General features: G+C 46.8%; 1 protein-coding gene across 1 annotated transcript; it reads right to left on the bottom strand.

The window, feature by feature from the left end:
- LOC138976646 (zinc finger protein 271-like) lies at positions 1-27,905 on the bottom strand. Its single transcript, XM_070349520.1, has 3 exons — positions 27,814-27,905; positions 15,413-15,538; positions 1-6,853 (listed from the first exon to the last, which is right to left on the bottom strand). The coding sequence occupies exons 2-3, from the start codon at positions 15,510-15,512 to the stop codon at positions 4,695-4,697; spliced, it is 2,259 nt and encodes a 752-aa protein (XP_070205621.1). The 5' UTR covers positions 15,513-15,538; positions 27,814-27,905; the 3' UTR covers positions 1-4,694.

Below are 27,905 nucleotides of genomic sequence, written 5' to 3'. Positions count from 1 at the left end.
TTGCATTTGCAACTTTAAATTTAATACGAAATATCATTTTACCATTTTAATTGAAGAATATGGAGGATATGGTGTCGGGCGGTGGTGGAGGCAGATTGGAAGAACGGTTGTGGGGGAGGGGGGTCAGGATTGAAAAAAGACTGCTGATGATGAAGTTTGTATAGACAAAGCCAACCCAACACCTCCAATTACTTATATTATTTTTATGATGGTTTATATTGGGTGATTGCTATTTTCGAGTGGAGATGAAGCTGTGACCGTGAGCAATGGAACAAGGCCAGCACAACTCATTACAATGACTGAAAAAGTAATAAGCCTCGGTTACGAAAAAAACCAACTACATGGATTGATAGATGGTTTATTCATTAAGACCATAGCCCTAAATGAAGGAGTGTGTGAAACGAAACTACAAATATCTATACATATGAATAATATACATTTATTAGTTTAAATTATCAAAACAGCCTTGGCAGTACCTTTGGCAGTACTAGATGACACTTATTGCCCTTGTTTGCAAAATATGGCATTTTTGACACAGCTTCTGATTTTTGACAAAACAAAAACAAAAAGTTGCAATTACAGACCAAGACATCCTTCTAAGATGGGAAGCAAACTTTTTGCTCCGATTGTGTGAAAACACGTGTGCATGAAACAAAACAGGAGGAAGGTGACCCAGATTTTTGCACAAAAAAAATGACCACGGGTGACCGTACAGCTGTGCCTTGCGCCATGACAAAACCAGGATATAAGGTAGATTGCCAGTGAATTGAGTATGTTCAGCAAGTGTAACAGAAAGCAAGATAATAATTTTAACAGTTATAAAATGGTCAAAGCAAAAGAAAATGTCACTATTACGTCAATTACACTAAGTAGGATTACATACAGAGTACCTTTCTGCTCATCCACTGCAATCTCTAAAGTCAGGATTTGTGCAAAAATATTTTTAAAAAAAGTCTCCGATGGATTTTCTGTTATGACGTCAGCATTACCATCAAATATACTGCCAGTTCGTATTTAGGACCAGATTCAAAATATCGTCACCAGTAAGAAGCAAATTAGACATCAGAATCCCTGGCAAAATATAAACATAAAACCTTATTTGTAAGTCCTTATATGCCGGCCTTTTTCAAAGAACAAATTGTATATGAAACTAACCGGGATCCCCTGCAGCGCAATAAGCCAAAATAGATCATGACACTAAAATGACAGCATATTTCACGGGAAAATCCCAGTTTGAAATTTTTTTTTAACCTTCACCGGATCACGCGTTGGACTATACACAGTCCAGATGATGTGGGTCGTGTTCGACCCATACTGTCCAAAGAAGGGTTCAATGTAAACGACCCATGCCATCCAAATAGGGATAAACGTTTTGCCGCCTCTTTGCAGAGTATGGGTCGTACTTGACCCACGCCATCCGAATAAGGATAAACAACGTAAAATTCCTTACGTCATTCCATATGGGTCGTCCATGACCCACATCATTCGGACTGTGTAGTTCAAATTACGTCATCGTTTATTTGTTTGTTTACAAAGATAATCTTTCAAAAGTTGGGCACTGGGAAGGTCGTATGGTGATTGGAGATTACCTGAAGTCTCAATTAAAAACTCCAAATAGTTTTTAGAGAAAGACATTTTGTGAGGCTCTGGGTCATCCACGACCCATGAAGCACTTTCTTTCTTTCTTTATTTGGCGTTTAACGTCGTTTTCAACCATTGAAGGTTATATCGAGATGGAGGGAAGGGGGTAGATGGGATAGAGCCACTTGTCCATTGTTTCTTGTTCACAAAAGCACTAATCAAAAATTTGCTCCAGGGGCTTGCAACGAAGTACAATATATTACCTTACTGGGAGAATGCAAGTTTCCAGTACAAAGGACTTAACATTTCTTACATACTGCTTGACTAAAATCTTTATAAACATTGACTATATTCTATACAAGAAACACTTAACAAGGGTAAAAGGATAAACAGAATCCGTTAGTCGCCTCTTACGACATGCTGGGGAGCATCGGGTAAATTCTTTCTCGTCCCTACCAATATGGGACTCCCCCTAACCCGCGGGGGGCCCCATGAAGCACGGTGAAGGTTAATGTAATGCTTGTAACAAGAACAAAATTATATTCTCTGCAATTGTTGGTTACTACTAGACCACTGGACCAAACAAAACATAGTCATCAATCTAAAAATATTACGCAAAGCTGTCTTTACTTCAGTTGGTGTGACCTTGAATTTGGACAAGTTTTTGGAGCCCTGATGTCTCATGCGGTGGTTGTCAAATGAGAATAGGGAAAACGGATTACCGTTTTATCATTCCATTGTGTAACTGTAAGTGAAAAAACTGTCTTCTTTCCTTTAATACCCAAAACATTTCTGCGCTGTTCATTTTACAGTTACTACCAACAAAATACTAATTCTCAATAATTTGTAGACAACCTGTATTACATTAAGCTGTAACTGAAAATGTATCAGGGGCAGACAGAATCTATCAGTATCATCACATATATATTGCAATCCCATCTTCTGTGTGAGTCAACATGTGGTCCCCCAAATGATTTCTTTTCACGGAATTCAGCTGCTTACAGGTAAACACAAAGTCTATACTTCGTTGTGTCAAAAGATCAAGGTGCTTGAAAGTAGCATCACACAGTGGGCATTTACAAGGTTGTTGCACTGCATGGGTCACCATGTGTTGCTTCAATTCACTTGGAAGACTGAACTCGGCACCACACACTTTACATTAGGTAATGCAGTCTGTTACTAGCATGTGTTGACATGGGATTCTTTACATCACTGGTCTATGGTGAGGCATGGTCACATTGTGCAGATATGTGTGGTGTCTCTCCATCATGTGCTAACATGTGCTCTCCCAGGTAGTGAAACTGAAAGCTTCAACACACTTTGCACAGCAATGTTGTTCTTTTTCTTCAGGCTTTGACAATAGACTGTTAGAGGAACCCCACTTGGTGTACACTAGTTCTTGTAGCAGTGACACAGAGGGCGTCTGTTCAGTGACTTGTGAAGTGGAATTCATCCCTTGGCCTACTTCTGAGCAGAAAAAGACAGGACAATCTGACTCGCAGTCTTCATCAGAGGCAGTCATTGCAGGCTCTGTCCTGACAGTGACAACACACCCACTGAAACCCACTTCAGTCTGACATGTGTTGACCTCAGTGGCAGGACTGTTTGGCTTGCTGTTTACACTACATGTTTAGGATTCACCACAAACACTCAATTCAGTGGCTGAGGGGGGATCACTCAGTTTAGGATGTCGTACAATTGCATGTCAATATCTGGCTCTAATAATTTGACAACAACAGCCCAATTGCATTCAGTAGAACTCACTTCATACTGACATGTGTTGACCTCGGCGGCAGGACTGTCTAGATTGCTGTTTGAGCTAGATGTGCTGGATTCAACAGAGGGGTCCACCTACGCAAGCATCTCATCGTGTCTGCCTCTAAGTCTGTCACAACCGACTTACGCATTTGAATGAACCAGTCCCTGACATCGTACCGGAGCACCAAATCATCTGACTCACAGACAAGTACCTGCATGCCACCATAACGCCGTTTGTCTGAGACTAGGAGCACCAAATCATCTGACTCACAGACAAGTACCTGCATGCCACCATAACGCCGTTTGTCTGAGACTAGGAGCACCAAATCATCTGACTCACAGACAAGTACCTGCATGCCACCATAACGCCGTTTGTCTGAGACTAAGTTGAGAATGCGTTGGTTTCTCAGAGGGTCTTTGAGGTTTTCTCGGTGCCTTTTGTCTTTGACCTGTCCTTCCCTATCGTAGATATCATCCAAGGAAAATCCTGCTTTCTCAGCTCTGTCTTCAAGAGCACGCTCCATCTCCTCCTCGTCTTGTCCCCCTTCAGTGCCTCCCCCCCCGTGAGTCACTCCCACAGCCTCCCCTTTGTTTCAATTCCGTCAGCGTTGGTTGGTTGGTTTTTGGGGTTTAATGTCTCTTCAGCAGATGCTAGCTGCTATTCGAGACCGTTCCGTCAGCGTCTGTGTAAACACACTCGACTGGTCCGGCGAAACTACACACTTGTCAACTGGTGGCACACATTTCAGGTTAGTTGCAAGGGGAGAGTGATCTGCATGAATTGCACGTGCTGAATCGTCACGCGCGTGTAATGGTGACAGCGATGGAATGTGGGTTTGTTGACATTCAATATCATACACATTATCTACTTTGACAGGATAGTTCTTTTCAGGGGTAGGCGAGAAAAGGGTGGGTTTGGTGAAACGGTCCAGCACTTGCCTGATGTTGAGGATGTTGTTTTCTGATGTAAGCGTAGGTTTTAGCTCTGTTTGTGTCTCTCCGTAGCTGGCTTGATGGCTTGCGACGAAACCGTTGTACTGTACTGTACTGTTCGTGGTGATGGCGGGCGGTGTGTTGAAACCGTTGTACTGTACTGTCAGTGGTAATGGCGGGCGGTGTGTTGAAACTGCTGTACTGTACTGTCAGTGGTAATGGCGGGTGGTGTGTTGAAAGCAGTCAGGCGCAAGACAACGACGGTCTTGCTCCCCTCCGCTGACACCTTCCACGAAGTGAGCTGATTTTTGACGAGCAGGGCTTCTAGTGTTGCATTCACTGCTGTTGGAAGTCCAACAACAGACATGATTTTAGAGTAATGATGGATTTTAACAAATCACTCACTTTAGGATGTCATACACTTACATGTCAACATCTGACTCTAATTTGACAACAACAGCCCAATTGCATTCAGTAGAACTCACTTCATTCTGACATGTGTTGACCTCGGTGGCAGGACTGTCTAGATTGCTGTTTGAGCTAGATGTGCTGGATTCAACACCAACACTCACTTCAGTCGCTGAGGGGCGATCACTCAGTTTAGGATGTCCTACTTGTATATGTCGTGTCAAAAAATCAGGCCGCAAAAAGCTAGCATCACAGTGTTGGCATTTATACGGTCTTTGGCTTGTGTGGGACAACAGGTGTCGCTTCAAATGTTGGGGCCGACTGAAAGCCTCATCACACTTTGCACAGGCGTGAGCTTTTTCTCCTGTGTGTTTAAACATGTGTTCCCTCAAATGGTGGGATTGCTTGTAGGCAGCAGGACACAGGTGACAAATGTACGGTTTTTCAAGGGTCCTGTCTATTGTCCTAACGCTGTCAGAAACAGCTACGATCCATTCAGCTGCTGATGAGTACTCATAGAGTGTAGGGTGTCCCTTCCGTAAATGTAGTGTCAAAGTCCTTGGCTGCATAAAAGTGGCATCACAGTGAGGGCATTTATGAGGTCTTTGCCCTGAGTGGATCCGCATGTGTTGCCTCAAATGACTGCGCAGGCTGAATTTGTCATCACATTTTTCACAAGCATGATCTTTCTCTCCTGTGTGTTTGATCATGTGTTCCTTCAAATTCGCGGAGTTTTTGTAATTAGCAGGACATAATGGACAAGCATGTGGTCTTTGCCCTGAGTGGGTCAGCATGTGTTGCTTCAGATATTGGGGCAGACGAAATGTCTTATCACATTTTTCACATGCATAATCTTTCTCTCCTGTGTGTTTTAACATGTGCTCCCTCAAGTGGCCAGGTCGCTTGTAAGTAGCAGAACACAATGGACAAGCATATGGCCTTTCAAGGTTCTTATCATTTGTCCTCAGGTCTTCAACACTTAAGTCAGGTGCTGAAGGGTAGTCACAGTGTTCCGATTCTCCCTGTTTCCGGGTTCCCCATCCTTCCTTTCCCTCTGAATTGGGTGCTGGCAAACATTTCCCAGTCCAGGTTGTCTCATGGCTGAAATCATGGAGCAAACCAGGCTGATCTTCCCTTGCCTCTGTCTTCATCACGATATCACTGTGATCGTTGGCAACAGCAGTACACAGGTGAGAAGAGTATGGCTTTTCAAGGGTCCTATCGATAGTCCTAACGCTGTCAGCAACAGCTACGTTCCATTCAGCTGCTAATGAGTATTTATAGAGTGTAGGGTGTCCCTTCCGTAAATGTAGTGTCAAAGTCCTTGGCTGCATGAAAGAGGCATCACAGAGAGGGCATTTATAAGGTCTTTGCCCTGAGTGGATCCGCATGTGTGACTTCAGATGTTGGAGCGTGCTGAATTTGTCATCACACTTTGCACAGGCATGATCTTTTTCTCCTGTGTGTTTAAACATGTGTTCCTTCAAATTAGAGGAGTTCTTGTAGGCAGCAGAACACAGGTGACAAGTGTATGGTTTTTCAAGGGTCCTATCGATGGTCCTAATGCTGTTAGCAACAGCTAAATTCCTATCAGCTGCTGAAGAAGATTTATAGAGTGTAGGATGTCCCTTCCGTAAATGTAGTGTCAAAGTCCTTGGCTGCATGAAAGAGGCATCACAGTGAGGGCATGTATAAGGTCTTTGCCCTGAGTGGATCCGCATGTGATGCCTCAAAAGATTGGGTAGGCTGAATTTGTCATCACATTTTTCACAGGCATGAGGTTTCTCTCCTGTGTGTTTGAACATGTGTTCCTTCAAATTCGTGGAGTTCTTGTAATTAGCAGGACACAATGGACAAGTATGTGGCCTTTCAGGGTTCTTATTCCTTGTCTTCAGGTCTTCAACACTTAGTTCAGGTGCTGAAGGGTATTCATAGTGTTCCGATTCTCCCGGTTTCCGGGTTCCCCATCCTTCCTTTCCCTCTGAATTGGGTGCAGGCAAACATTTCCCAGTCCAGGTTGTGTCATGGCTGAAATCATGGAGCAAACCAGGCTGATCTTCCCCTGCCTCTGTCTTCACCACGATACCACTGTGACCGTTGGCAACAGCATCTCCTTCCGTTGTGTGCTGGGTCCAGGCAGGGACTGCTCTGTCTGCTCCGACATCTTTGGTGACTGAAAAATCAATGATCCATGCTTATGAGTTCTGTCTACACTGTGTTCATTTAACTGACAATACTAACAGAAAAGCAAACTACAAAGAGACAATTAACAGAAAAGCAAACTACAAACAGCCAGTTAACAGAAAAGCAAACTATTAACAGCCAATTTGAATTAACAGAAAAGCAAACTACAAACAGACAATTAACAGAAAAGCAAATTACAAATCCAAAATTAACAGAAAAGCAAATTACAAAGAGAAAATTAATTACAAAGAGAAAATTAAGAGAAAAGCAAACTACAAAGAGAAAATTAAGAGAAAAACAAACTGCAAAGAGAAAATTAACAGAAAAGCAAACTACAAAGAGATATCAAATTGAAAATCTGCTAGACCCTCAGCTCGACTATACAGACAAATGAACTTATATATATATATACTAGAGGAATACCCGGCTTCGCCGGGGTGAATCGCGAGACAGAGACAGACAGCGTGGCGGTTCATCACAATCACCTCTGCAGACGAAGTCCTGTCAAACGGGATTGAGAATTTTAGAGCTTATTTCTTAGCCCTATATTATCTGTTGTGGCTTCTCAAATGCCAGAACATACAGACAGACAAAAGCCGCTAGACCCCATCACAAACAGAACTCTACAATACACAGGTTTTTGCCCACACACACACACACAAACACACACACAGAGAAGCCGTATATATATATGTATATCTATATCTATAAATATATAGAGATAGGTGAGAGTGTATTTTTCGCGTGGCTATAAATTGATTCGACCTTTTCACTTTGACAGTAAGAACAACTTACGGGTGCAAGGGAAGCGTTCTGGACAGCGCAGTGACATTCTAAAAATATTAACTCAGAAACGGGAATTTGGGGTGAACGGCGCGAGACAGAGACAGACAGCGTGGCGGTTCACCACAATCACCTTTGAAGGCGAAGTCCTGTCAAACGGGATTGAGAATTTTAGAGCTTATTTCTTAGCCCTATATTATCTGCTGTGGCTTCTCACATGCCAGAACATACAGACAGACAAAAGCCGCTAGACCACATCACAAACAGAACTCTACAATACACAGGTTTTTGCCCACACACACACACAAACACACACAGAGAAGCCGTATATATATATATGCATATCTGTATCTATAAATATATAGAGATAGGTGAGAGTGTATTTTTCGCGTGGCTATAAATTGATTCGACCTTTTCACTTTGACAGTAAGAACAACTTACGGGTGCAAGGGAAGCGTTGTGGACAGCGCAGTGGACAGCGCAGTGACATTCTAAAAATAGTAATACAGTAGTACCTGCCATATCCGGTCACCCATTAGTCATTGCAAAGGTGACCGCAAATATCAGGTGGCCGTCCATTACAGGCCCCCTCCTCTTCCAAAAAAAACCCCAAAACACGATCAAGTTTTCATGAAGAAAAGAAAGCGATCATCCATGAGCCGCCGATTCATTGTCTCTGTTAGTTTTGCTTTCGTTATACATCTTAATTATTTGCGTGTTTAACTCGATCGTCCTGGCTAAGCTATTGTTTCGTATGTTTCTATGTGTGTTGTTTGGATTATTATATATGTATTTGAGTGTCAGATAAACAAGTGTTTCAAACTCACATCAGCTGTGATCGATCCGGAAGTGACTGCCGTAAATGTACATGTATGCGCATGTCTGTAGTTACAGTTTGCGCATGCGTAAGTATTCATGTCGTCTGCTCGTGCTGTGCCGTCTGTGCACACACCACACACACACACACACACACACACACACCACAGGCGCTCGCCCGCGAAAGTGACAAGTGGCCGTTAAGTGGCCGCTCCTGTCGAGTAAGAGGGGCACCTTAGGGCAAAAATCAGTGACCGTTGACCGCGTCAGACAGGTTAACGGCCATTAAGAGTCAATTATAGAAGGAAAACTCATTAGTCATGGGAAAGCTGGCCGCTCCGGGCAGGTTCACGCCCACGAAAGGGCCGGAAATGGAAGGGACTACTGTAGTAACTTACAAACGGGAAAGCCACACGAAGGAAGGGAGATAAACGCCAAACACTGGAGAAGATAAGGAAGAGTTACTTATAATGGTGAAATGAACACAAAAACCAAAATCAGTTCAGCGCTGCGCGCTGAGAGCACGTGTTGAAATATCTCATCGATGATATTGTGTCCGGGGTGTAGCTGAATACAGTGTCCAAATTTGAAAAAGATCCACCGAGAACTTTGGCGTTGTGATGTGGTGTAGCAGCTATGGTGTGTCGGTATGGGGGCCCGGGTAGCTGAGGTGGAACCAAAATAGCTGAGGTGGAACCAAAATCGGTTCAGCGCTGCGCGCTGAGAGCACGTGTTGAAATATCTCATCGATGAGGTTGTGTCCGGGGTCTCTCTGAATAAGCCCACCAAATTTGAAGCAGATCCATCGAGAACTTTGGCCGTGCATGGCGAATACACAAATACACAGATACACACACAGACACACACACAGACACAAGTCGTATATATATATATATAGATATATATATGAACATATTTGTGTCTGATCTTTTGCAAGGTAATACCATCAGACTTCTTGTTAATATCTTTTTTTGGTCAAAAATCAAATGTGTTAAGCTCAACATGTTATGACCAATTAAAAACAAGTCGCATTGAATCAAAATGTATACATTTAGTCAATCTGTTGAACTCACAGAATAAAATTGAATCGAAAATTTTTGGTTAAATTTTCATTTGATTAATATACTTACCCAATTCATATATAGCAATTTACTTCAGTTTAGTGCTAGGACGCTGAAACTACGCTCACCCTGGTAAGGGGGAAAGTACCCTAAAAATAGAACAGACTTGACCGTCACCATGACGTCATGACCGGGATACCCTCCCAGCATGCACTGAGCACGCGTGCTCCCGCCGCCATCTTGTAAAATCATTCGCTCGAAGCGTCCCATTATATTTTTAGGGGAACTAAAGCGGGGTAGGCGGGAGGGACTTCAGTATATGAATTGGGTAAGTATATTAATCAAATGAAAATTTAACCAAAAATGTTCGATTAAATTACATATCTTATCCCAATTCATATATAGCAGATTGCTAATTAAGGTGGTGGGATGCTCACCTATGAACTAGGCAACAATTGCCCTGCTGCTACCATCCCTGGCAGGGCCTTGGTACCATCCTGGCGCGTACTGGCAACGTCGCGCAGGTAAAAGTTGATAAAAACATCCTCAGATCTCCAGTAGGCTGAATTGAGGACTTCAGACAGTCTTCCCGATCGTAGCACAGCTAAGGAGGATGCCCAGGCTCTCGCCTCGTGCGTTCGAGCCGACGTTAGAGGGAGAACTGACTGTCCCCACCCTTTCTTTCCGTGCCACCACTCATACGCCTGTTTGATCAGCGTTGAGATCCATTTAGAAAGAGTTACCTTGGATATGTCTTTATGCCTAGCCGTGTTCAGAGATATGAAAAGCAGTTTCTGCTGAATCGCTCTGATAGGCTCCGTGCGAGACAAGTAACTATACGTAAGAGCCCGAACTGGGCAGTTAGACATATCTGGGTACCCTGGAGCGAGAATCTTGCTAAGCGGAAGAATTCTGATTACCGGGGAAATTTGATCAGGCTTCTGGTTTTGGGCTAAAAATTCCGGCCTAAAACGTAAAGTGATAGAACCATCTTTCTCAAAAGCTATGTCTCTAGAAGAGCCTGAGAGACCGTGAATTTCACTACCTCTTCTTGCTGTAGCCAAAAGAACGAGCAAAAGTGTCTTACGAGTAAGATTAGCTAGGCTAGCTGATTGCAATGGTTCAAAATCTTGTGATCTTAAGAATTCCAGAACGAGGAAGAGATCCCATGAAGGGACTGGGGCTCTAGTTTTAGCAAAACCTATTGATGCCCCTTTTAAGACACTAGCGATAACTCCACTGAGGTTAACGTTGTGACATAACTGCCTCAAAGTAGCTGAAATAGCAGAACGCCTGACTCGGAGAGACGAGGGGGAGCTGCCTTGAGCTGCTAACCATGACAAGTGATTAGCTACCTGCATAGAACGTGGGGCCACAGCCTTGACCCGATTCTCTGCACACCATTTAACCCAAGCCGCCCAATGTGAAGCGTACACTGAGCTTGTAGATTTCCTGTGCGCTTTCTGCACCAAATCCAGTGTCCTCTCTGAGGCACCTGACAAAGGCAAGGATCTTCTCACAGTCTCCATGCGTGAAGGAGCAGAGACTGTGGGTTCGCATGCTGAATGCCGGTGCGTGGTTGCAGCAGTTCTCCCTTTTCCAGATTTAGCGGAATGGGAGGACCTTCTGCCAGTCGGAGGAGAACCGGGAACCAGTGCTGGCTTGTCCACAATGGTGCCTGAGCCGCCAGTAATTTCACTAGTTTTCGTAGTTTGTCTATCCTCCTCTGTGAGGGGCGTACTGACCAATCTACCGTATTGAACCTCATTCCCAGGTACGTGAAGGCCTGGGATGGTGTAAGTTCCGACTTGGCTTGATTGACCGCCGAGAAACCCAACTCGTGAGCCTGACACAGTGTGAGCCGCGTGTGGGCACTGCATGCTTCCCGGTCCTGATTGAGGATAAGCCAGTCGTCGAGATAAGCCCTGAGGCGTACGCCCTGCTGCCTGACTAGAGAGTACAGCTGGCGTACCACCATCGTGAAAATCCAAGGGGCCAAAGAAAGGCCGAAAGGAAGAGCCTTGAATTGGAACACTCTCTCTCCCCACCGAAATCTCAGCCATTTCCGGTCTGATGGATGCAAGAGGATGTGAAAGTAAGCGTCTGTCAGATTGATCGACGTCACCCAGTCTGAGAGCGTCTCTGACTGACGCTGGAGTCTCCATCGTAAACTTGATCTGTCTCAGAAATCTGTTCAGAGGAGACAAGTCTAAGACAGGGCGCCAGCCCCCTGAAGCCTTCGGTACCACGAAAATTCTCCCGTAGAAACCCGGGGAGTTGTGGTCCGTTACTTCGTCTATCGCTTCCTTCTGAAGTAGAGGCAAAATTTCTGCTTGTATCGCCGTCTTTGCCTCCAGCTTGACAGGAAACTTGAACTTCGGCAGAACTCTGGTTAAGGGAGCTTTTCCCTCCTTCCAGAGTAGCCTGAACCCCGAACGCACGACGCCCACTATCCACTGACTGTTTACCTTTAGCGACCAAAGTGTGAGCGCCCGAGACAGGCCGCCCGCCGCCAAAAGCGTGATGGGTGTGTGGGGTAGCGGTTCGGGGGTGCATCATTGGGGGTGTGCTTTGCGTCCAGACCCCCTTGAATTGCCGAAAGACGGCTTCTTCTTAGGGTAAGGCGCGCCTCTTCCCCGTCCCCTTGAAGAAGAGCTGGCTTGCGTAGCCCCGCCCCTATTCGCCGCAGAGGCGGAAGGTTCAGGTGGCCCGTAACTCTTGCTCTGCGGCTTAGAGAACCCGTGTTGAACTAACTTAGCGATCGCTAAGTCACGATTGTCCTGTGTTTGCTTCTGGAGAGCGTCAAGAGACGGCTGCCCCAGCAAGGAACCGTCCGTGAACGGCGAAAACTTAAGCACCTCCAGCGTGGCTTTGTCTTGAATCTTAGAGCCAGCCAGAAACGCAGACCTGCGCGAATGCACTGCATGTGCGTAAAGATGCGCAAAAGAATGCATTTGCTCTGCTAAGACTTTAGCCAAAGTAGCGAGCAGAGTAGTCACGTCCTTTACACTCGCGTCACTCCGAAATTCAAACGGATCCAGTGACGTAGCGATAGAATGGGAGAGAGACCTGAGTAAAGTCTCTGACAGAGACGCTAATTCCACGTTGTATCTCCCTGTTTCTTCCAACCCCAAGAGAGAGGCTTCTGTATAAGGGACAGACCTGTCTTTGCCATAGCTGTCTTCTCTGAGCGTCGCCAACTCCGGTGTCACCGCAAGCGTAGCACGCGGTAAAGAGAAGGAATCTATGAGATTGCGTGGGTTAGCGTTCAACAACAACCTACGTGACGCATGGGGGACGTGGAGGGCTCGATTTGCGTCAGCCAGCCAAGGCTTGGCCGAGTCCGGTGCCTGACCATACTCCGCTAGAATAGGCACAGAACCAGACGTCGCACCCCCTGATCCCGACCGCTTTGCCAGAATCAAAGACATCTCATACGCCACTGAAGGAGATTCACGAAACTTAAAAGTTGGTGTCCCTTCTTGTGGTGCGTGAAAATCCCCAACAGCTGAAGGTGGTGGTGCCGTAGCGTTAGCTGCTGACACCACTCCTTCCTCAAAATACCGTGAGGCTACCTGAGCTGCCATTGCTACCGCTTGGTATATAGCTTGGCTGGTAACCGGACATTGGTATCGTCATCCACAGCGGAATCTCCATATTCCGATTCCCCTTCCGGAAAATCAACGCCAAAATGACTAGCATCGTCATAGGCGGTATCCCCCGGAAGTGAAGGTGCTTGTGAGGTATAACCACCACTTGCATCCCTCCTCGAGAATACTTCCTGCCCCCCGGGCGGAAGTGTGGAACGCTGTGCCGATACCGGAACCTGCATAGGCCGTACCGACGGTAGCGTGTCTTCCGTTCTAAGCCCTGGCATGGGAAGGGAGAAACCCGGACCGGATGCCTGACTATTGACGGCTTCCTGCTCCCGTGGCGGAAGTAGAGACCTTAGTGCCGTCTGCAACTCGTGGCCAGACAAGCACCTCGTATCTCCTGTACTAAGAGAAAGCATGGGAAGGGATAATCCACCACCGGATGCCTCTCTATTGAAAGCTTCTTGCTCCCGTGGCAGAAGTTCAGACCTTTGTGTCGTCGGCAACTCCTGGCCGGACATACACTTCGTATCTCCCGTACTGAGAGCAAGCATTGGAAGGGACAATCCACCGCCTGCTGCTTGTCTATTGACGGCTTCCTGCCCGACGCCAGGCGGAAGTTGGGACAGTACGGTACCTTCAGAAAAGTTGTCGATCCCGGCAGAAGATGTACAGTAAGAAGTACTTCCATCCTGCTCAGCTTGAACGTCGGCACTCGTAATCGTGGCTGACGGGGTTGCCTTAACCCTCGCACACACGCTAGCTTTGTCCGCTCCCGCATGGAGAGAGACCAACTGCGCACTCGCCGACTTCAACTCCGCTGCAAACATGTTACGCATTTGATCGCTAAAAGAAGCAAACATGGCGGACAAATCATCCTTCTCTGACGCTACACTAGGCTTAGCCGGCGCTGTCTTACATTCATGCTTCAACACCGGCATTTCAGGACTCTTAGAGGGCTGTCACACATGCGACTGAGTCGCGTGATTTACCCTGTCACACAGCCGACTCAGTCGTATAAAACAGCTACGACAAGTCTGCGACTCAGTCTCATGCGATTCCCTCATAGCTTTGAGGTTTAGAACATGTTCTATTCCTACGATCCAGTCGTCGGTCAATCGCAGGGGCAGAGCCAACCAGAACGCGTTGCTGCGGCCTTGACGCCGTGACGTAAAATAGTGGCGTACAGCGTCTCTTCGTCGATTCAAAACTTTTTGGAAGAACAGTTTTTTACTCAGATATAAAGGAGACGTTTTAGGTGTGTACAGCGGTCGGAAAACATTAATTGCAGCTGTCTGGGAACTTTATTTCTTGCAAAGGCGTAATGCTGAAAGGAATTTTTCAGAAAGGTAGAGCGACGTTCGAACATTTAGCGTCTGCTCTCGCAAAGCGCGTTTGCCGTGACACGGCACTTCCGCCCCGCTCGCGTGGAGTTATCGTTCGTCAATCGTTCATGGTGTGACGGGTCATGGCCTACGATGTGATGTGCGATCGGCCAAAGACTGAATCGCGACGACTGAATCGCAACGACTGAGTCGCCTGTATGACAGCCCTCTTAGGGTCATCAATATGTACTGAAAACGAAGACTTAGACACAGGTTCAAACACACTAACTGTGGTTTTCGAAACCTTAGCTTTCTTCGCCGCCTTCTTAGGCGAGGACTCTACTGTCCCTGCCTGTCTAGCGCTAGATTTCTTCTTTCCACTGTCTGCCATCTGGCGAAAGTCTCAAAACGTGTAAACGTAAACAAAGACAAACTTGTGGCAAACGAAAGTATAACAACAAGGTAAAACTGGAAAAATCTCACCCAAACTCAGCCAAAGCTAAGTAACAAACGTGTGACCAGGGTAAGGTTGGTACTGCCAAGAAGCAGTGGGCTAAGGAATAGCCCGAGCATAGACCAAAACACGTCCGCAACCAACGTCGCTGAAGAGTAGAATGATTTTACAAGATGGCGGCGGGAGCACGCGTGCTCAGTGCATGCTGGGAGGGTATCCCGGTCATGACATCATGGTGACGGTCAAGGCCGTTCTATTTTTAGGGTACTTTCCCCCTTACCAGGGTGAGCGTAGTTTCAGCGTCCTAGCACTAAACTGAAGTAAATTGCTATATATGAATTGGGATAAGATATGTAATTTAATGTAATGCATTTCACAGCAATAGCTTCATTTGCCGATTACCCACAGCCTGATCGCTTATCATTTGAAGTGACAAGCTATTATAGCGCAGTAGCGTAATGTATAGCGCTTCACAGGGAAGGATGCTTGAATAGGCAAAACCACACAATCCCTCACCTCCTGTACAAAGGTCAGTCAGATACAGAGGCACAGGTTCCTCAGCAATGTCGATCTCAACCTTGACCTCTGTGTACACTGCTCCGTTGGCTTCCTCCATCCTTTCACGTCACCACTGTCATGTCACTGCAAGGGGAGAGAAGAGTAACAATCAAAATCTAAAGGAATAGATATAAAAGTATCTTCCACGCCTGTCATCACCGAGACAATACGCACTCTGTGGTATTGCAGACACTGTATACCTAATTAATAATTTTCATGAAAAGTATCTTTTTATTATTTATTTTGTTTAAATTGTTTGCTCATTTTCAATTCAAATACAGCAGATGTATATATATATAACCTCCAAAAAAGACCCCTCCTAAAAACAACCCACTCCGCTTGCCGACGGATTTTCTCGGCATGGATGACAGTTACACTGTAACTAACCTTCAAATGGTGACACCCTCCTTTTTTCCCCGACGACCGACCTACCAACAAAGGGTCAATAACAACTTAGATTTCCTTACTAGTGAGTGTCAAAGGTCGTAATTACCCAGCACACGCCCCTCTTAATCATGCAGAATATCACGAAAAGGTGTGGTATTCGGAAGTCAGTCGTGCTTGGAAATCTAGTGGCCAACGGCTGTCCCCACCTCACCTTTTACTTTCACATTTGATGGACCGCCCGCAGAGGAGGGTGGGTGGAGTTAGAGAGGGGTGGGAATTTAAACAACTCAATAATGAAATAGTGGATGCTGCTCTGCTTGCAGACCCCCTAGCCAAACAATGTTTAATCAGCCCTGATCTTAAAGTCCAACAAATGATGCACTCGGCCTTCGGCTAGTGCTTCTGAAAATGTACTAGCCAGAGAGCAAACTTTTCAAGCCAAACCAACAATTTGTTTCAGCAACTTTACTCGCATTTGGCTAGTAGATGAACATTTCCACTCGCCAATTACATGTTTCTACTCGCTAAGGAGAGTAAAATACTCGCTACTTTCAGGCCTGTTAATGCAGTAACACACCCGCGTATGTTAAAGACATTTCAGTGACGACTACTGGAAAAAGTGGCCTGCTGTTTTACAGGTCGTGCATCAGAAAACATTATCTGCAGCGCGAAAGAAAAACTGGTGCAGGGGCTCACATCCACGTCGGACATCGGACATACACGGATATTTTTTCAAAATGTCCTATACTTTTTTTCATGCAAGAGGACATATGTCCACTGTGTTTTATAAAATAATCATATTATGAAAGCACATACATTCTTATCTTAGTTGTTATGTATTCATTGTTAGTAAACATCGGCATTATTCATGTTTTACTTTAAACGCAATCATTGTTATTTATAGATCACAGGCACCTGATGTAAGTAGGTCACACACGTGTAAATGTTGTGCCCAGTCCTTGTTTCTGTTATTATTTTAGTTAGCAGGTCTAGTTGAGCACGTATTAAGTATCATGTACCCACTACTAGTCATTGTGCATTTTAGTTAATGGACTGATGATGTCATTTGTATGGAGTCGACGCATGTGCGAGGATATGTATGTGTGGGAGGGGGGGTGGGGGCGCGGGAGATGGAAGCTTGCTGTATGTTATGTAATGTATATATTGTGTGTGATACGTGGAAATGTGATACTATTTATTTGCATGTATGATACAGGTACAAATGTGATAATTGTAGGCTTATACTAGTGATTACTGTGTGTGATACATGAAATGTGATATGAATGCTGTTTTTATATGTTATACTCTTACTTTCTCCCAAGCGCAAGACAAATTCTTCTATGAAAATTGAAGCCAATAAAATTTGAGTTGAGTTGAGTTGAGTTGATGTCCTATTGTTTTTGTCACAAAGTGGTCATTGTCCGATTATGCTTTCATCTATCTGGACATTGACAGTACTTTCCAATTTACAGTAGTTTGATTTGCTATTTTATCAATGTTTTGCGAAACGATGTGTCTCTCCAAGCAGACGAACCTTGGAGAGACGTTATGTGCTTTTTATAGAGAAGAGCTTCCAAGGGTCGCAACCAGACCTGTTTACCCCCATAAGTGTTTTGGAGTAATGCTCAGCCCAAAAAATAGTAATCCTGGCACAAAAATAGTAACCATCCAGCATTCGTCGCCAATTACAACGCACATGACAAACGCGAAACGCAATCAAGCACATATATATCCATCATTCACAAACAAAACACATCAGTCAGTTTTTGTAGTCATCATAATTTCAAAGAAGATCACATCAAAAGCACATGCATCACTGATTCTTTTTCTTTTGCTCGTAGTAGGCCTTTTTCAGTGTGTCAAGCGCTTCTCTACTGTATTTGCACTTGCTGAATGAGTGAGGGCGAGACTTCACCACTAGAAGGCTCTCCAGCGTCTCATCAGACAGACATGATCTCTGGTCAGTCCTGTGCTTTTTCACCCCATTTTGCCATTGAAAAAACAATGCCAAACATGTGAATTAATTAAAAAAAAAAATTATATATATATATATTTTTTTTTAATTTATGAAAATCGTAGTCTTGACACGGATAGCGGAATGGCGTATTTTTTGCAGAAAATCGTAATAAATTACGCCAAAATCGTAAGGGTAAACAGGTCTGCGCAACTCTGAATGCTCCAAGCCGGTTGACAGGTTTGCGGGTTTTTCTCTCCGAAAAAGTAACATGCCGCCAAAACGAAAATTGGTGCCTAAAAAAGGCCAGAAGCGTTTGTCCTTCAAATCTCTGCCCTCATCAGCAGCTAGTACCACTGAAACTGAGCTCCCTCAGGCCTCTGAGCAGCCAAGAAAATCGAAAATTTTTAATTAAATTTTCATTTGATTAATATACTTACCCGAGTCACATATTAGCATTGACGCAGTCGAGATGCTAGGTAGACTGAAAAAACGCTATCCCGTCTATAGTATAAGGGAAGCAACCCAAGCAAAAAAGTAGCAAGCTTGCTACCCTGGGTTGCCTCCCGTAGCGTGCATCACGCCACAGATCTCGTACCCAATACGAGACACCCTCATTCGACTTCTAGAATACAAAGAAACTAAAAGCGGGGAAGGTGGGAGGGAATTACCCATGTGACTCGGGTAAGTATATTAATCAAATGAAAATTTAATTAAAAATTTTCGATTAAATTACATATTCTTACTCCGAGTCACATATTAGCAGATAACTCCAACAAGGTGGTGGGTAAGATCAAAAAGTTCAAACTCACTCTAAAGTTCTGGAGAGACAAAAGCCAGCTGCCGCCAAGGAAGGAACAGGCCGAGACCCATCCTGACAGAGGGCAGCAATGTCTGCAGAACCTGATAAGACAAAATCCTAGCGCCAGAAGCTGTGCGCAGGACATCATCCAAACCCCATAGGCAAAAAAGGCCAAGGCCCTGGAAAAGAGCTCAGGCCGAGCCGAGGGAAAGATAGCATAAGCTATGACAAGGCGGAAGGCAAGAAAATCCCTTGCCGAGAAACTGGCCCACTGCCAAAAGTCAGGAAAGGATCCCGTGAGAAAGCAACCACTGACTCACTCTAAACCCTTGCCAGGAACTGGCCCACTGCCAAAGGACAGAATCGGACCGAGAACCACCCTGATTGACAGCCGAGATGTCCCTCAGGCAAGAATGCGAAAGACAACCTCAGAGAGCCAGTAAGCTGTGCCCAGCACTTCTTCCAATTTTCTGAACCGTAAAACAGTCCGGAAAAGGACCCCAGTCTTGGATAAACCCGACCAAGTAGAGGGAAGGACAAGCTGCCCCCCCCCCCCCCTTAAATGGAAGGAAATGCTAATGGCCTGGAAAAGATCCGTGCATAAGGTTGCCGGCTAAGCCCTGAAAAGGACCGACCCTCAGGGAGACCATAAGGCAAACATGCCAAAGTAAGAAAACTTTGGGATGGAGTGAGGCCCAAAGGCCGTTGAGAGAACAGTCAGCTCCGGAAGAGTGACCAAACTCCAAACCGGAAAGAGAGAGACGCCTGAGTATCAAGTACCAGGGTCCACCTCAATGAGCAAAACTCAAGGGAGACGGTCACCAGTCGTCCCTTGCCCCTCTCTGCGCAAGCAGAGAGAGGGGTAAAAAAGGGGACGAAGCGACCTAAGGTAGTGCCTAAGCACCGCAAATGCGGACCCGCAGTGGCCAAATCCTAATGTGACCGGAGACCGGAAACAAAATGACGAAAGCCAGCGTGATCTCAGAGCAGACTGCTTGTAGGTAATTGAAAATGAATCAAAAAACCCGAAACAGAAAGGACGAAGCTGGTAAGAAAGACGGAAAACCGTGAAGCGAACCAGCCGTCAGCCTCCCGAGACCAGAGTTCTCAGTAATAGTCATAGTTGCAAGTGAAGAAGGGGTGACCAGGCCGGAAGCCCAACCCGGCAGAAATCGTCCCAACTCACATCATGCAAGCATGATGGAGAAGAGGAAGAGACGAAATCCGCAGTCACAAGAACCAATTGCCAAAGTCGCAACACGACAGGCAGGAGACTATAACACAGGCTAAGGCCGAGAGCCTTGCTGCCCGTAGGCCGGCCATTGCGCCAAAGTACTCAAAGTACACAGGCACAGTAAGAAACCAAAAGTTTCGGCCGCCGAAAAAGATGCTGGCCTAGAGGCCAGCACCGAGAAAACTGGAACATTAGCTAGACCTCTGCCCACAAAGGGGAGGAGTAGCCAAAAAACCTGAGAAAAAGTGACAAGCCAAGAATGACTTCTCAAACATGCGTTGCCCAGACAATGCACCCTCAGGAAAATCTGAATGTTACTTCCGAGGCCAACTCAAGTGAACCTTAAGTTTGGACGAAACACCAGAACGCGTCTGATCGCTAGAGAAAGACAAAGTCAGACTCGGCGAAAGACAAACCTGGACCAAGTCCAGAAGCTGGTGGCAAGAGAAAACGGGGAAGCCCAAAGGCAGAAACCCCCCTTTAAACGGAAATCGACCTCTCAGCACCCATACGCTGGGAAAGAGAAAGAATGTCGAAGCCCGAAGCCACAAGCACAAGGAAAACAACAACCACCACCTCCAACGGATGAAATGGCTGTTGCTCCCGCCGAGGCTAAAACCCCGGAGCCCTAAGGCCGGCTGTTGTTTCAAAAACCCAGCGTCCTATGACGGCTGTGAAAGAAACAATCTCACCTGAGCTGAGGACGTAGGCCGCTTAGGCTGAGTCCGCTAGGTATAGCCTGCTTAGGAGCGGCCTGCTTTTGCTGCTTTCAAATTGAAGCTCAAAAGAAGGGAACCGCTGTTCTCTGTTGGTCTCAATCCCCTGCTTCTGGCATGAGAGGCCAGGCTGCCGGAGAGAGACCGTCCACCAAGGATGACGAACTGAGAATGTTCCTTGTCGACTCCTCAGAAAACCGGGAGTGGGCAAGAAACAAGTCCCTTCCGCACGAGACCGCATGGAAATAGCGCAGAGAGGACAGCCTCATCTGTGCCTCGTTCACCCTTGTAAGTGTGGAGAGGAGTGAGACACTTCCTCCGCGTCCTGCCCTTTACTAAGGGGAAAGGGCGCCAAGGAATCTGCCAGAGCGCGAGAAAGCGCCCGCAGGAGAGTCTCGGAAATGGAACTGAGTTCCAAAAGTTGTCAGCCCCCTTCCTCAGAGAATAGGAGATTCTGCCCATAGAACGGCAGAACCGAATCCTTCCTCAACGGCTTCGTAAGAAGCGAAAGAAGTTCCGGCGTGACCGAAAAACGGTGCACGCGGACGGGGAAAGGCCAACAGGCAGCTACGAGACGACCTTGGCCAAGGCAACTTCCTCTGGTCCGCTAAGGGCACGAAGGAGGAAGCCTGCGCAGGAGCGGCAAGGCATTCCGATGCCAGCTCCGAAGCTGAACCCTGAGGAACCAGCAACGAAACCGACGCCGGAGGCCACCCCCTGTCGAAGAGGGGGGCTCGGCGAAAAGGCAAAAAGGCGAAAAGCTACTAAGGGCGATTCTTCAAACCAGAAGTAGCTGCTTCCTCTTTGCCGACCGAAGTCCTTCCTGTTGGCAATCGATTGTGCTCATTCCCTAACTGAGAGGAGGATGAGAGGAATCAAAACCAAGGAAAGTGGGAGAGAGGAGCTCGCGGCCACCACCGGAGTGTGTGGATGCTGCTGTCCCAACAGAGGCAAGAAGCCTGTATGCCCATAGGGCAAGCCTTGTTCGAAATTCACCGGCGACCAAACGGAAGCAGCGGGAACTGAACCGGAAAATCCGGGAGGAGCCGGAAGTGCGGCAGCAACAGCAGCGCTATGCCAAAGCTGGTGCTGAGCCACCTACGAGCTGAAGCTCGGAACCCAAAGGTAGGCCGTAGGCCAGAACCGGAAGTGACAGTAACCTGTGCACTACCCGCTTGACCTACCCTCCTGCCAAGGCCGGAAGCGAAGCTGCCGGAAATGGCTGCCGTGCAAAGGGCAAAGCTCAAACCGGAAAGGGCCATGGGCTGCCCACACCCCGATGAACTAACATTTCCAGCCGGAGCCGGAAGAGAAGCTGTCGCGGACGACTGCTTACGTATAGCGCAGCTCAAGCCGGATGGGATCATTATTTGTCCACCTTCCAACGAGGCACTACTTCCGTGAACCGGAAGTGCCGCTGTCGCGTACGACTGCCGACGTAAGGCAAGGCTCGAACCGGACGTGACAGTAGCCTGTGCACTAACCAGTGAACCTACACTTCCGGTCGGAACCGGAAGAACAGCTGTCGCGGGCGACCGCTGTCATAGGACAAGGCTCGAGCCAGACGTGACAGTCTGTGCACTAGCAAGTGAACCTCTACTTCCGGCCGGAGCTGGAAGCGGCTGCCGCGAACGACTGCTGACGTAAATTCGGAAGCTGGCCAGAGCCGCCGAAGGCAGCTGCTCCTCGTACACGGACCCGAAGTCCGAAACGCCACCTGAAGGGGACGGCTCATAGCCAAAAGAACCCGACAAATGACGCTGCGAGGGAAGGCCGTAAGCCGAACGCCCATCCTGTTGGCCATCGATGAAACTCGCACCCCTGACTAAGAGGAAGATGAGAGTCACCAACGACCGAAGGCAGCTGAAGAGAGGAGCTAGCGGCCACCACCGAAGTGGGTGGCTGCTGCTGTCCCAACAGAGGCAAAAAGCCTGTATGCCCAGGAGAACCACCGTATTCGAAATTCACCGGCGACACAACGGAAGCAGCGGGAACCGAACCGGAAAAGCCGGGAGGAGCAGGGAGTGCAGACGCAACAGCAGAACTATGCCATAGCTGGTGCTGAGGAGTCTGCAAGCCACAACCCGGAAGCCCTAGGCCGGAACCGGAAGTGACAGATGACTGTGCACGACCCGTTTGACCTACATTTCCTGCCCAGGCAGGAAGAGCAGCTGCCGGAAACGGCTGCTGTAGCAGGGCAAGGCTCGAACCGGAAGGGACCATGGGCTGTCCGCAAACCAGTGAACCAACACTTCCGGCCGGAGCCGGAAGCGAAGCTGCCGCGGACGGCTGCTTACGTAATTCGTAGCTCAAACCGGCAGGGACCATGGTCTGTCCGCTGTCCAGTGAACCACTACTTCCGGCCGGAGCCGGAAGGGAAGCTGCCGTGGACGGCTGCTTACGTAATTCGTAGCTCAAACCGGCAGGGACCATGGTCTGTCCGCTGTCCAGTGAACCACTACTTCCGGCCGGAGCCGGAAGGGAAGCTGCCGCGGACGGCTGCTTACGTAATTGGTAGCTCAAACCGGCAGGGACCATGGTCTGTCCGCTGTCCAGTGAACCACTACTTCCGGCCGGAGCCGGAAGTGCAGCTGCCGCGGACGGCTGCTGCGAGCACATACCTTGTGACGACCGTATCCCAAAAGGGACCTGCTCAGGTGCACTCCCGCAAGCGGTAGCCACCGAGCGCCGGCCGAGAAGAGAAACGCCTCCCTGTTCACCGCCTCCAGCACCAACGCCGAAGCCAGCAGGCTGGACAGGTGATCCGGAAACAACAGGAACACAGGAAGCCAACGACCGAGGGTCGCACACCCCCGGGAGGGAGGCAGAGCTGGAAACAGGGTCCGTCCGCGCCATCTCAATTTCTGGAAGCAAAGAGGACAAAAGGCTAGCCACAAGAGTGCCAGCCTCCGGCACAGGCGCCGGGTTCGAAACGGACGTGGTAGCGGTAATGCCCGCCGCCCGCGAGCCAGACGGAGTTTCCTCCGGCGCCGAAATGAGCACCGAAAAAACGAAGTTAGTCTTCGGGTCAGAAACGTGAACCGTGGGGTTCCTAGCCGAAGAAGTAGAAGCCGAGGACTTAGGTTTGCCAGGGCCTTTGCCCTTACTCTCGGCCTTAGCCGCTCGCTTTTTCTCACTATCAGACATGCTGTCACGCGAGAAAACAAACTACTGAAAATACACAAGTCTCTAGGACGTTAAAACTTCAGCAGAATAAACTAGCACAAAGTACAAGTTACAAGCAGGTAATAGTGCTACTGGTCGACGCTAAAAGTCCGAGCACGGACCCAAACTAACCAGCAAAAAACACCACGTGTAAGCGAAAAATGGCGACCAAAATGGCGGCCACAGCAACAAACTACCGAGCAAAATTCACAAGTCCGCGGACGAGAAAATTCTCAGCAGAATGGCAAAGCAAACAACAACAAAATGGAACAATCTCACCGCTAGAAACAGCTATGAGCAGACGGGGAGCCGAGGCTGGTGGGTGTCAAGCAGACAGCAAACAACAGCCTAGGAGCGAAATCAAGCACGACCTGTCTCTCTGGCTGAAAGATGTCGAATGGGGGTGTCTCGTATTGGGTACGAGATCTGTGGCGTGATGCACGCTACGGGAGGCAACCCAGGGTAGCAAGCTTGCTACTTTTTTGCTTGGGTTGCTTCCCTTATACTATAGACGGGATAGCGTTTTTTCAGTCTACCTAGCATCTCGACTGCGTCAATGCTAATATGTGACTCGGAGTAAGAATATGTAATTTAATTATTTTATTTGTTCTGTTACCTTTGTGACAAGAAACTAGTCAAGTTTAATTAAATGTACGTCTTGTTGCGAAAAAAAATGTCCTATTGATTTATTTTTGTTCAGGACAAATGTCCTATCACTTTTGCATTGTCCAGGACATTTGTCCTATATGCCACATCTCATGGATGTGAGCCCCTGCTGGTGTTCAATGCGGGCGCTGTGAGCGACACACAAATTCCTTCGCTAAGCTTAGTAATCAACGCCTGTTTCGTTCGTCAAATTCGATCGCCATCTTGAAACCACTAACAACTTTAGGCAAAGAAAGTAACCAGCGTTCGCGCAAAGAAACGCAGGGCAGGCATACACCTATCGGTGTGCTTCATAGCCACATGAGCTCCCAATAAAGGCTACTTCATAGCTATACTCGCCAAATCTCGAGGCTAGGAAAGTGTTACGGGTCCCAGGCGGGAAATCAGACCTAACATAACATAACATAACATAAGCCGCCTGATAGGCTTTTCAGCCTTTTGCCTGCTATATATTTCAACTAGTGATTCGAAATATCGTTGTTTATATTTGTGCGCGGTGTACGTTCTAGGACGATCTCAATTGAGTTAAGTTTGAACACAATTTGTCTCCCGTGCTTGTCATGTAAGTTTTTGAACGTGTTTAGTGTTCCTGCTGACACAATGTTGGGTGGCAAATTGTTCCAGTTATTTACAACACGATTAGGAAAGAAGTTAGCATACAGGTTAGTTTTAACATTTTTTTGTGTTAATTTAAAATCATGACCTTTTGTGCTCGAACCCTGTAATCTTGAACTTTAACGTGTTAAATTCATAGCTCAAAATCCAGTGTCATTCTTTACTTATATTTGATACAAGTCCATGTAAGCAAGCCAAAGAACATTTGTCGTGAAATTAATTGACGGATTGAGCTCCGAACTTAAGCATAATTAATTAATTTGGTTGTTCAATCGACGAAAATGCACCAAAAATGGCGTACGTTGTCAACCATGGGACATCATTTACACGAAAGAGTTGTCTCCCTTGTCCGCTCAAACGGATTGTTCCTTCTTTGACCCATGTAAACGAAATGCATTCGTACAGTTCATCGGAGTTCATTCCGTAACTTCAAAGGGATCTAAAATGACTTGTTATGATTACAAGTGCAGGTTCTACACATTTGGAGCATGTCTATGTTCCCCCAGGTCTATGTTCCTCCAGTCATGCCATGTGTCATGTCATGTCATATGTCATATATATCCGGTCATGCCATATGTCATTTCACATGAGCGATCGAGAAGAAGAAGAAGATTTCACATGTCATGCCACACGTGTCTTGTCACGTGTCATGTTCAGCCCGTAAAACTCGGATGTTGTTTTCCACAACGTCCGCCAATTCGACAATATTGGTAGTCAACTTTGCTCTACAATTCTTGTTCGAGCAGCGCCAATGAGTATTTTGTTTGTTTGTTTGCTTGAAGTCGCAGCACAGGCTTCATGTCTCACCCAGTCACATTATTCTGACACCGGACCAACCAGTCCTAGCACTAACCCCATAATGCCAGACGCCAGGCGGAGCAGCCACTAGATTGCCAATTTTAAAGTCTTAGGTATGACCCGGCCGGGGTTCGAACCCACGACCTCCCGATCACGGGGCGGACGCCTTACCACTAGGCCAACCGTGCCGGTCGCCAATGAGTATTATCACCTCTGTTCTGGTGTTTATGAAAACGGAAGCTTCTGAAAATCAAAATATTCCCCCCTGTCACCTCTTACGAGACGCGCTTCATCCATTTTGAACAGAGAAATCTGCTTGCTTGCCGCTTGGCAATAAGGGGGAAAAAAAAGTGTGGTTAAGGTAACATAGCCAAAAAAATAGGGTAGGAAGGTAGGCAATCACTTTTCTTTTTTTTTAAAACTTTCTTTTCTGCTATATTATATAGCAATAAAATGGCCAAACTGGGTGCGGAGGACGAACAAGAAGAAAACCCAGTGAGCTCCACAGAGATGAAAACCATCATAAAGTCTCTGCTTAAAACACCCCCAACGCACGACAGCTACCACCAACTGTCAAGGCCTGAACAGGTAGTCATTTTCCCCCTGAGAACAGGGCACAACAGAATGCAACAACACCTGCACAAAAAACTGCGAGCCGTGCCCTCCCCCATGTGTCCCTGTGGAGACGCAGAGCAGGATGCAGCCCACACCCTGCAGGAATCTCCAGCCCCTGAGGAGAGAGATCTGGACCAGGCCGGTGCCCCTTCATGAGAAGCTGCATGGACCTGTGGAGGCTCTTCATAAGACCACCAGCTTCATTACCAGAGCTGGACTCCAAGTTTAGCATTGGCGAACGACAAGAAGAAGAAGTTATATAGCAGAGCAACCAAGCGTGTAGCACTCGCAACCGAAGAAGATGCCGCCATTTTTGTCATGGCAAGCGTCTGTTGGGCCTTTTTAGTAGAAGAAGTTATTTCCCTTGCATCGTCTGCATGACGACTCGAGCGCTTTCGCTTTCATTGCGTTTTCTGCACTCGTTTTCTTGTTTTCATTTTTTGTTTGTTTTGACAAATGTAATAAAAAGTTATAGGGTCGGCCCCTAAAAATAGGGTAGGTCGAGTTACCGTAACCACACCTATTTTTTGTTTTAGGATTAAGTGGTTGTGCCTAGCTTCAGATTGACTGTCTTGGGCTTCTAGCCCTTATAACCTGAATTTCTCTTCAAGTAAGGCTCTCTATAATGTACTGGCAGAGAGAGTAGTCAGCTCCTTCCACTGAAAACCCAAGCTTTGTCAGTAGGCTAGCTGCAAACAAACAGGCCAAGAGAGAGGCTGAATAAAAGAATAGATCCGTTGGGTATTGCAGTAACTTCTGTAGGCGCCCTGTAGGCCTACCGCTTTTTGGAAAATGACGGGCAGTTTGGAGACATTGTTGGCGGGAAAAGTACACACCCAAGTACACACCCCACACAGAGTTTACTCCATTTCAGATTTCTAGAAATTTCGAAGTTCCCCCAGGACAGAAATGTCATTTGCCATGTCATATGACATGACATATGACATAACATATTAGACATGGGGGAACATATAGACCTGGGGGAACATCGGGTGCCTCCCCTATTTGGAGACTTAAATGCCTCTGAATTATGAGCTATGAATTTAACACGCTAAAGTTCAAGATTACCTCGAACCCTCATGTAACAGGAGTAGTGAATTAGTAGCGCGTACATTGTCATTGGACTTGGGCAACATCCCATCAAGTGCCGAAATAATCACTACTGTTGATTGTGGGCAGTAATGGAAAGACAAGACAAGACATAAAGATTATGTAATATTTTATAGGTCTCGATCATATCGCCTCGCAACCTCCTGTACTCTACTCTCTAGACCTGTCAGACCTCGAGCGACAGCCTTTGTACCAAATCTCTGCGTACTTTCGACGTTGTCAATGTGAGTTGATGCCGAACGTTTTCAGTTCAAGTTACCAGCCTTCGGAATGCTATATCCTTTGCACATAACCTACCTTTACACTGTGTGATAAAATTAGCAATTTATGAATCATCAAAATTAATGGTATATTTGACAGAGAACGGAAATCGTCTGGTCTGCATAAAC

The sequence above is a fragment of the Littorina saxatilis genome, linkage group LG9 (genome assembly GCF_037325665.1).
Source record: "Littorina saxatilis isolate snail1 linkage group LG9, US_GU_Lsax_2.0, whole genome shotgun sequence".
NCBI classification, from domain to species: domain Eukaryota; kingdom Metazoa; phylum Mollusca; class Gastropoda; order Littorinimorpha; family Littorinidae; genus Littorina; species Littorina saxatilis.
Note: the sequence above shows the minus strand (reverse complement) of the source record. Positions and strands in the feature narration are given on the sequence as shown.

Excerpts from the sequence above, each read along its gene's own strand:
- LOC138976646 (XM_070349520.1), bottom strand. The coding sequence starts at position 15,512 with ATGGAGGAAGCCAACGGAGCAGTGTACACAGAGGTCAAGGTTGAGATC. Across the intron at positions 6,854-15,412 it reads GACTGACCTTTGTACAGGAG|TCACCAAAGATGTCGGAGCA; the intron begins GTGAGGGATTGT and ends TTGATTTTTCAG.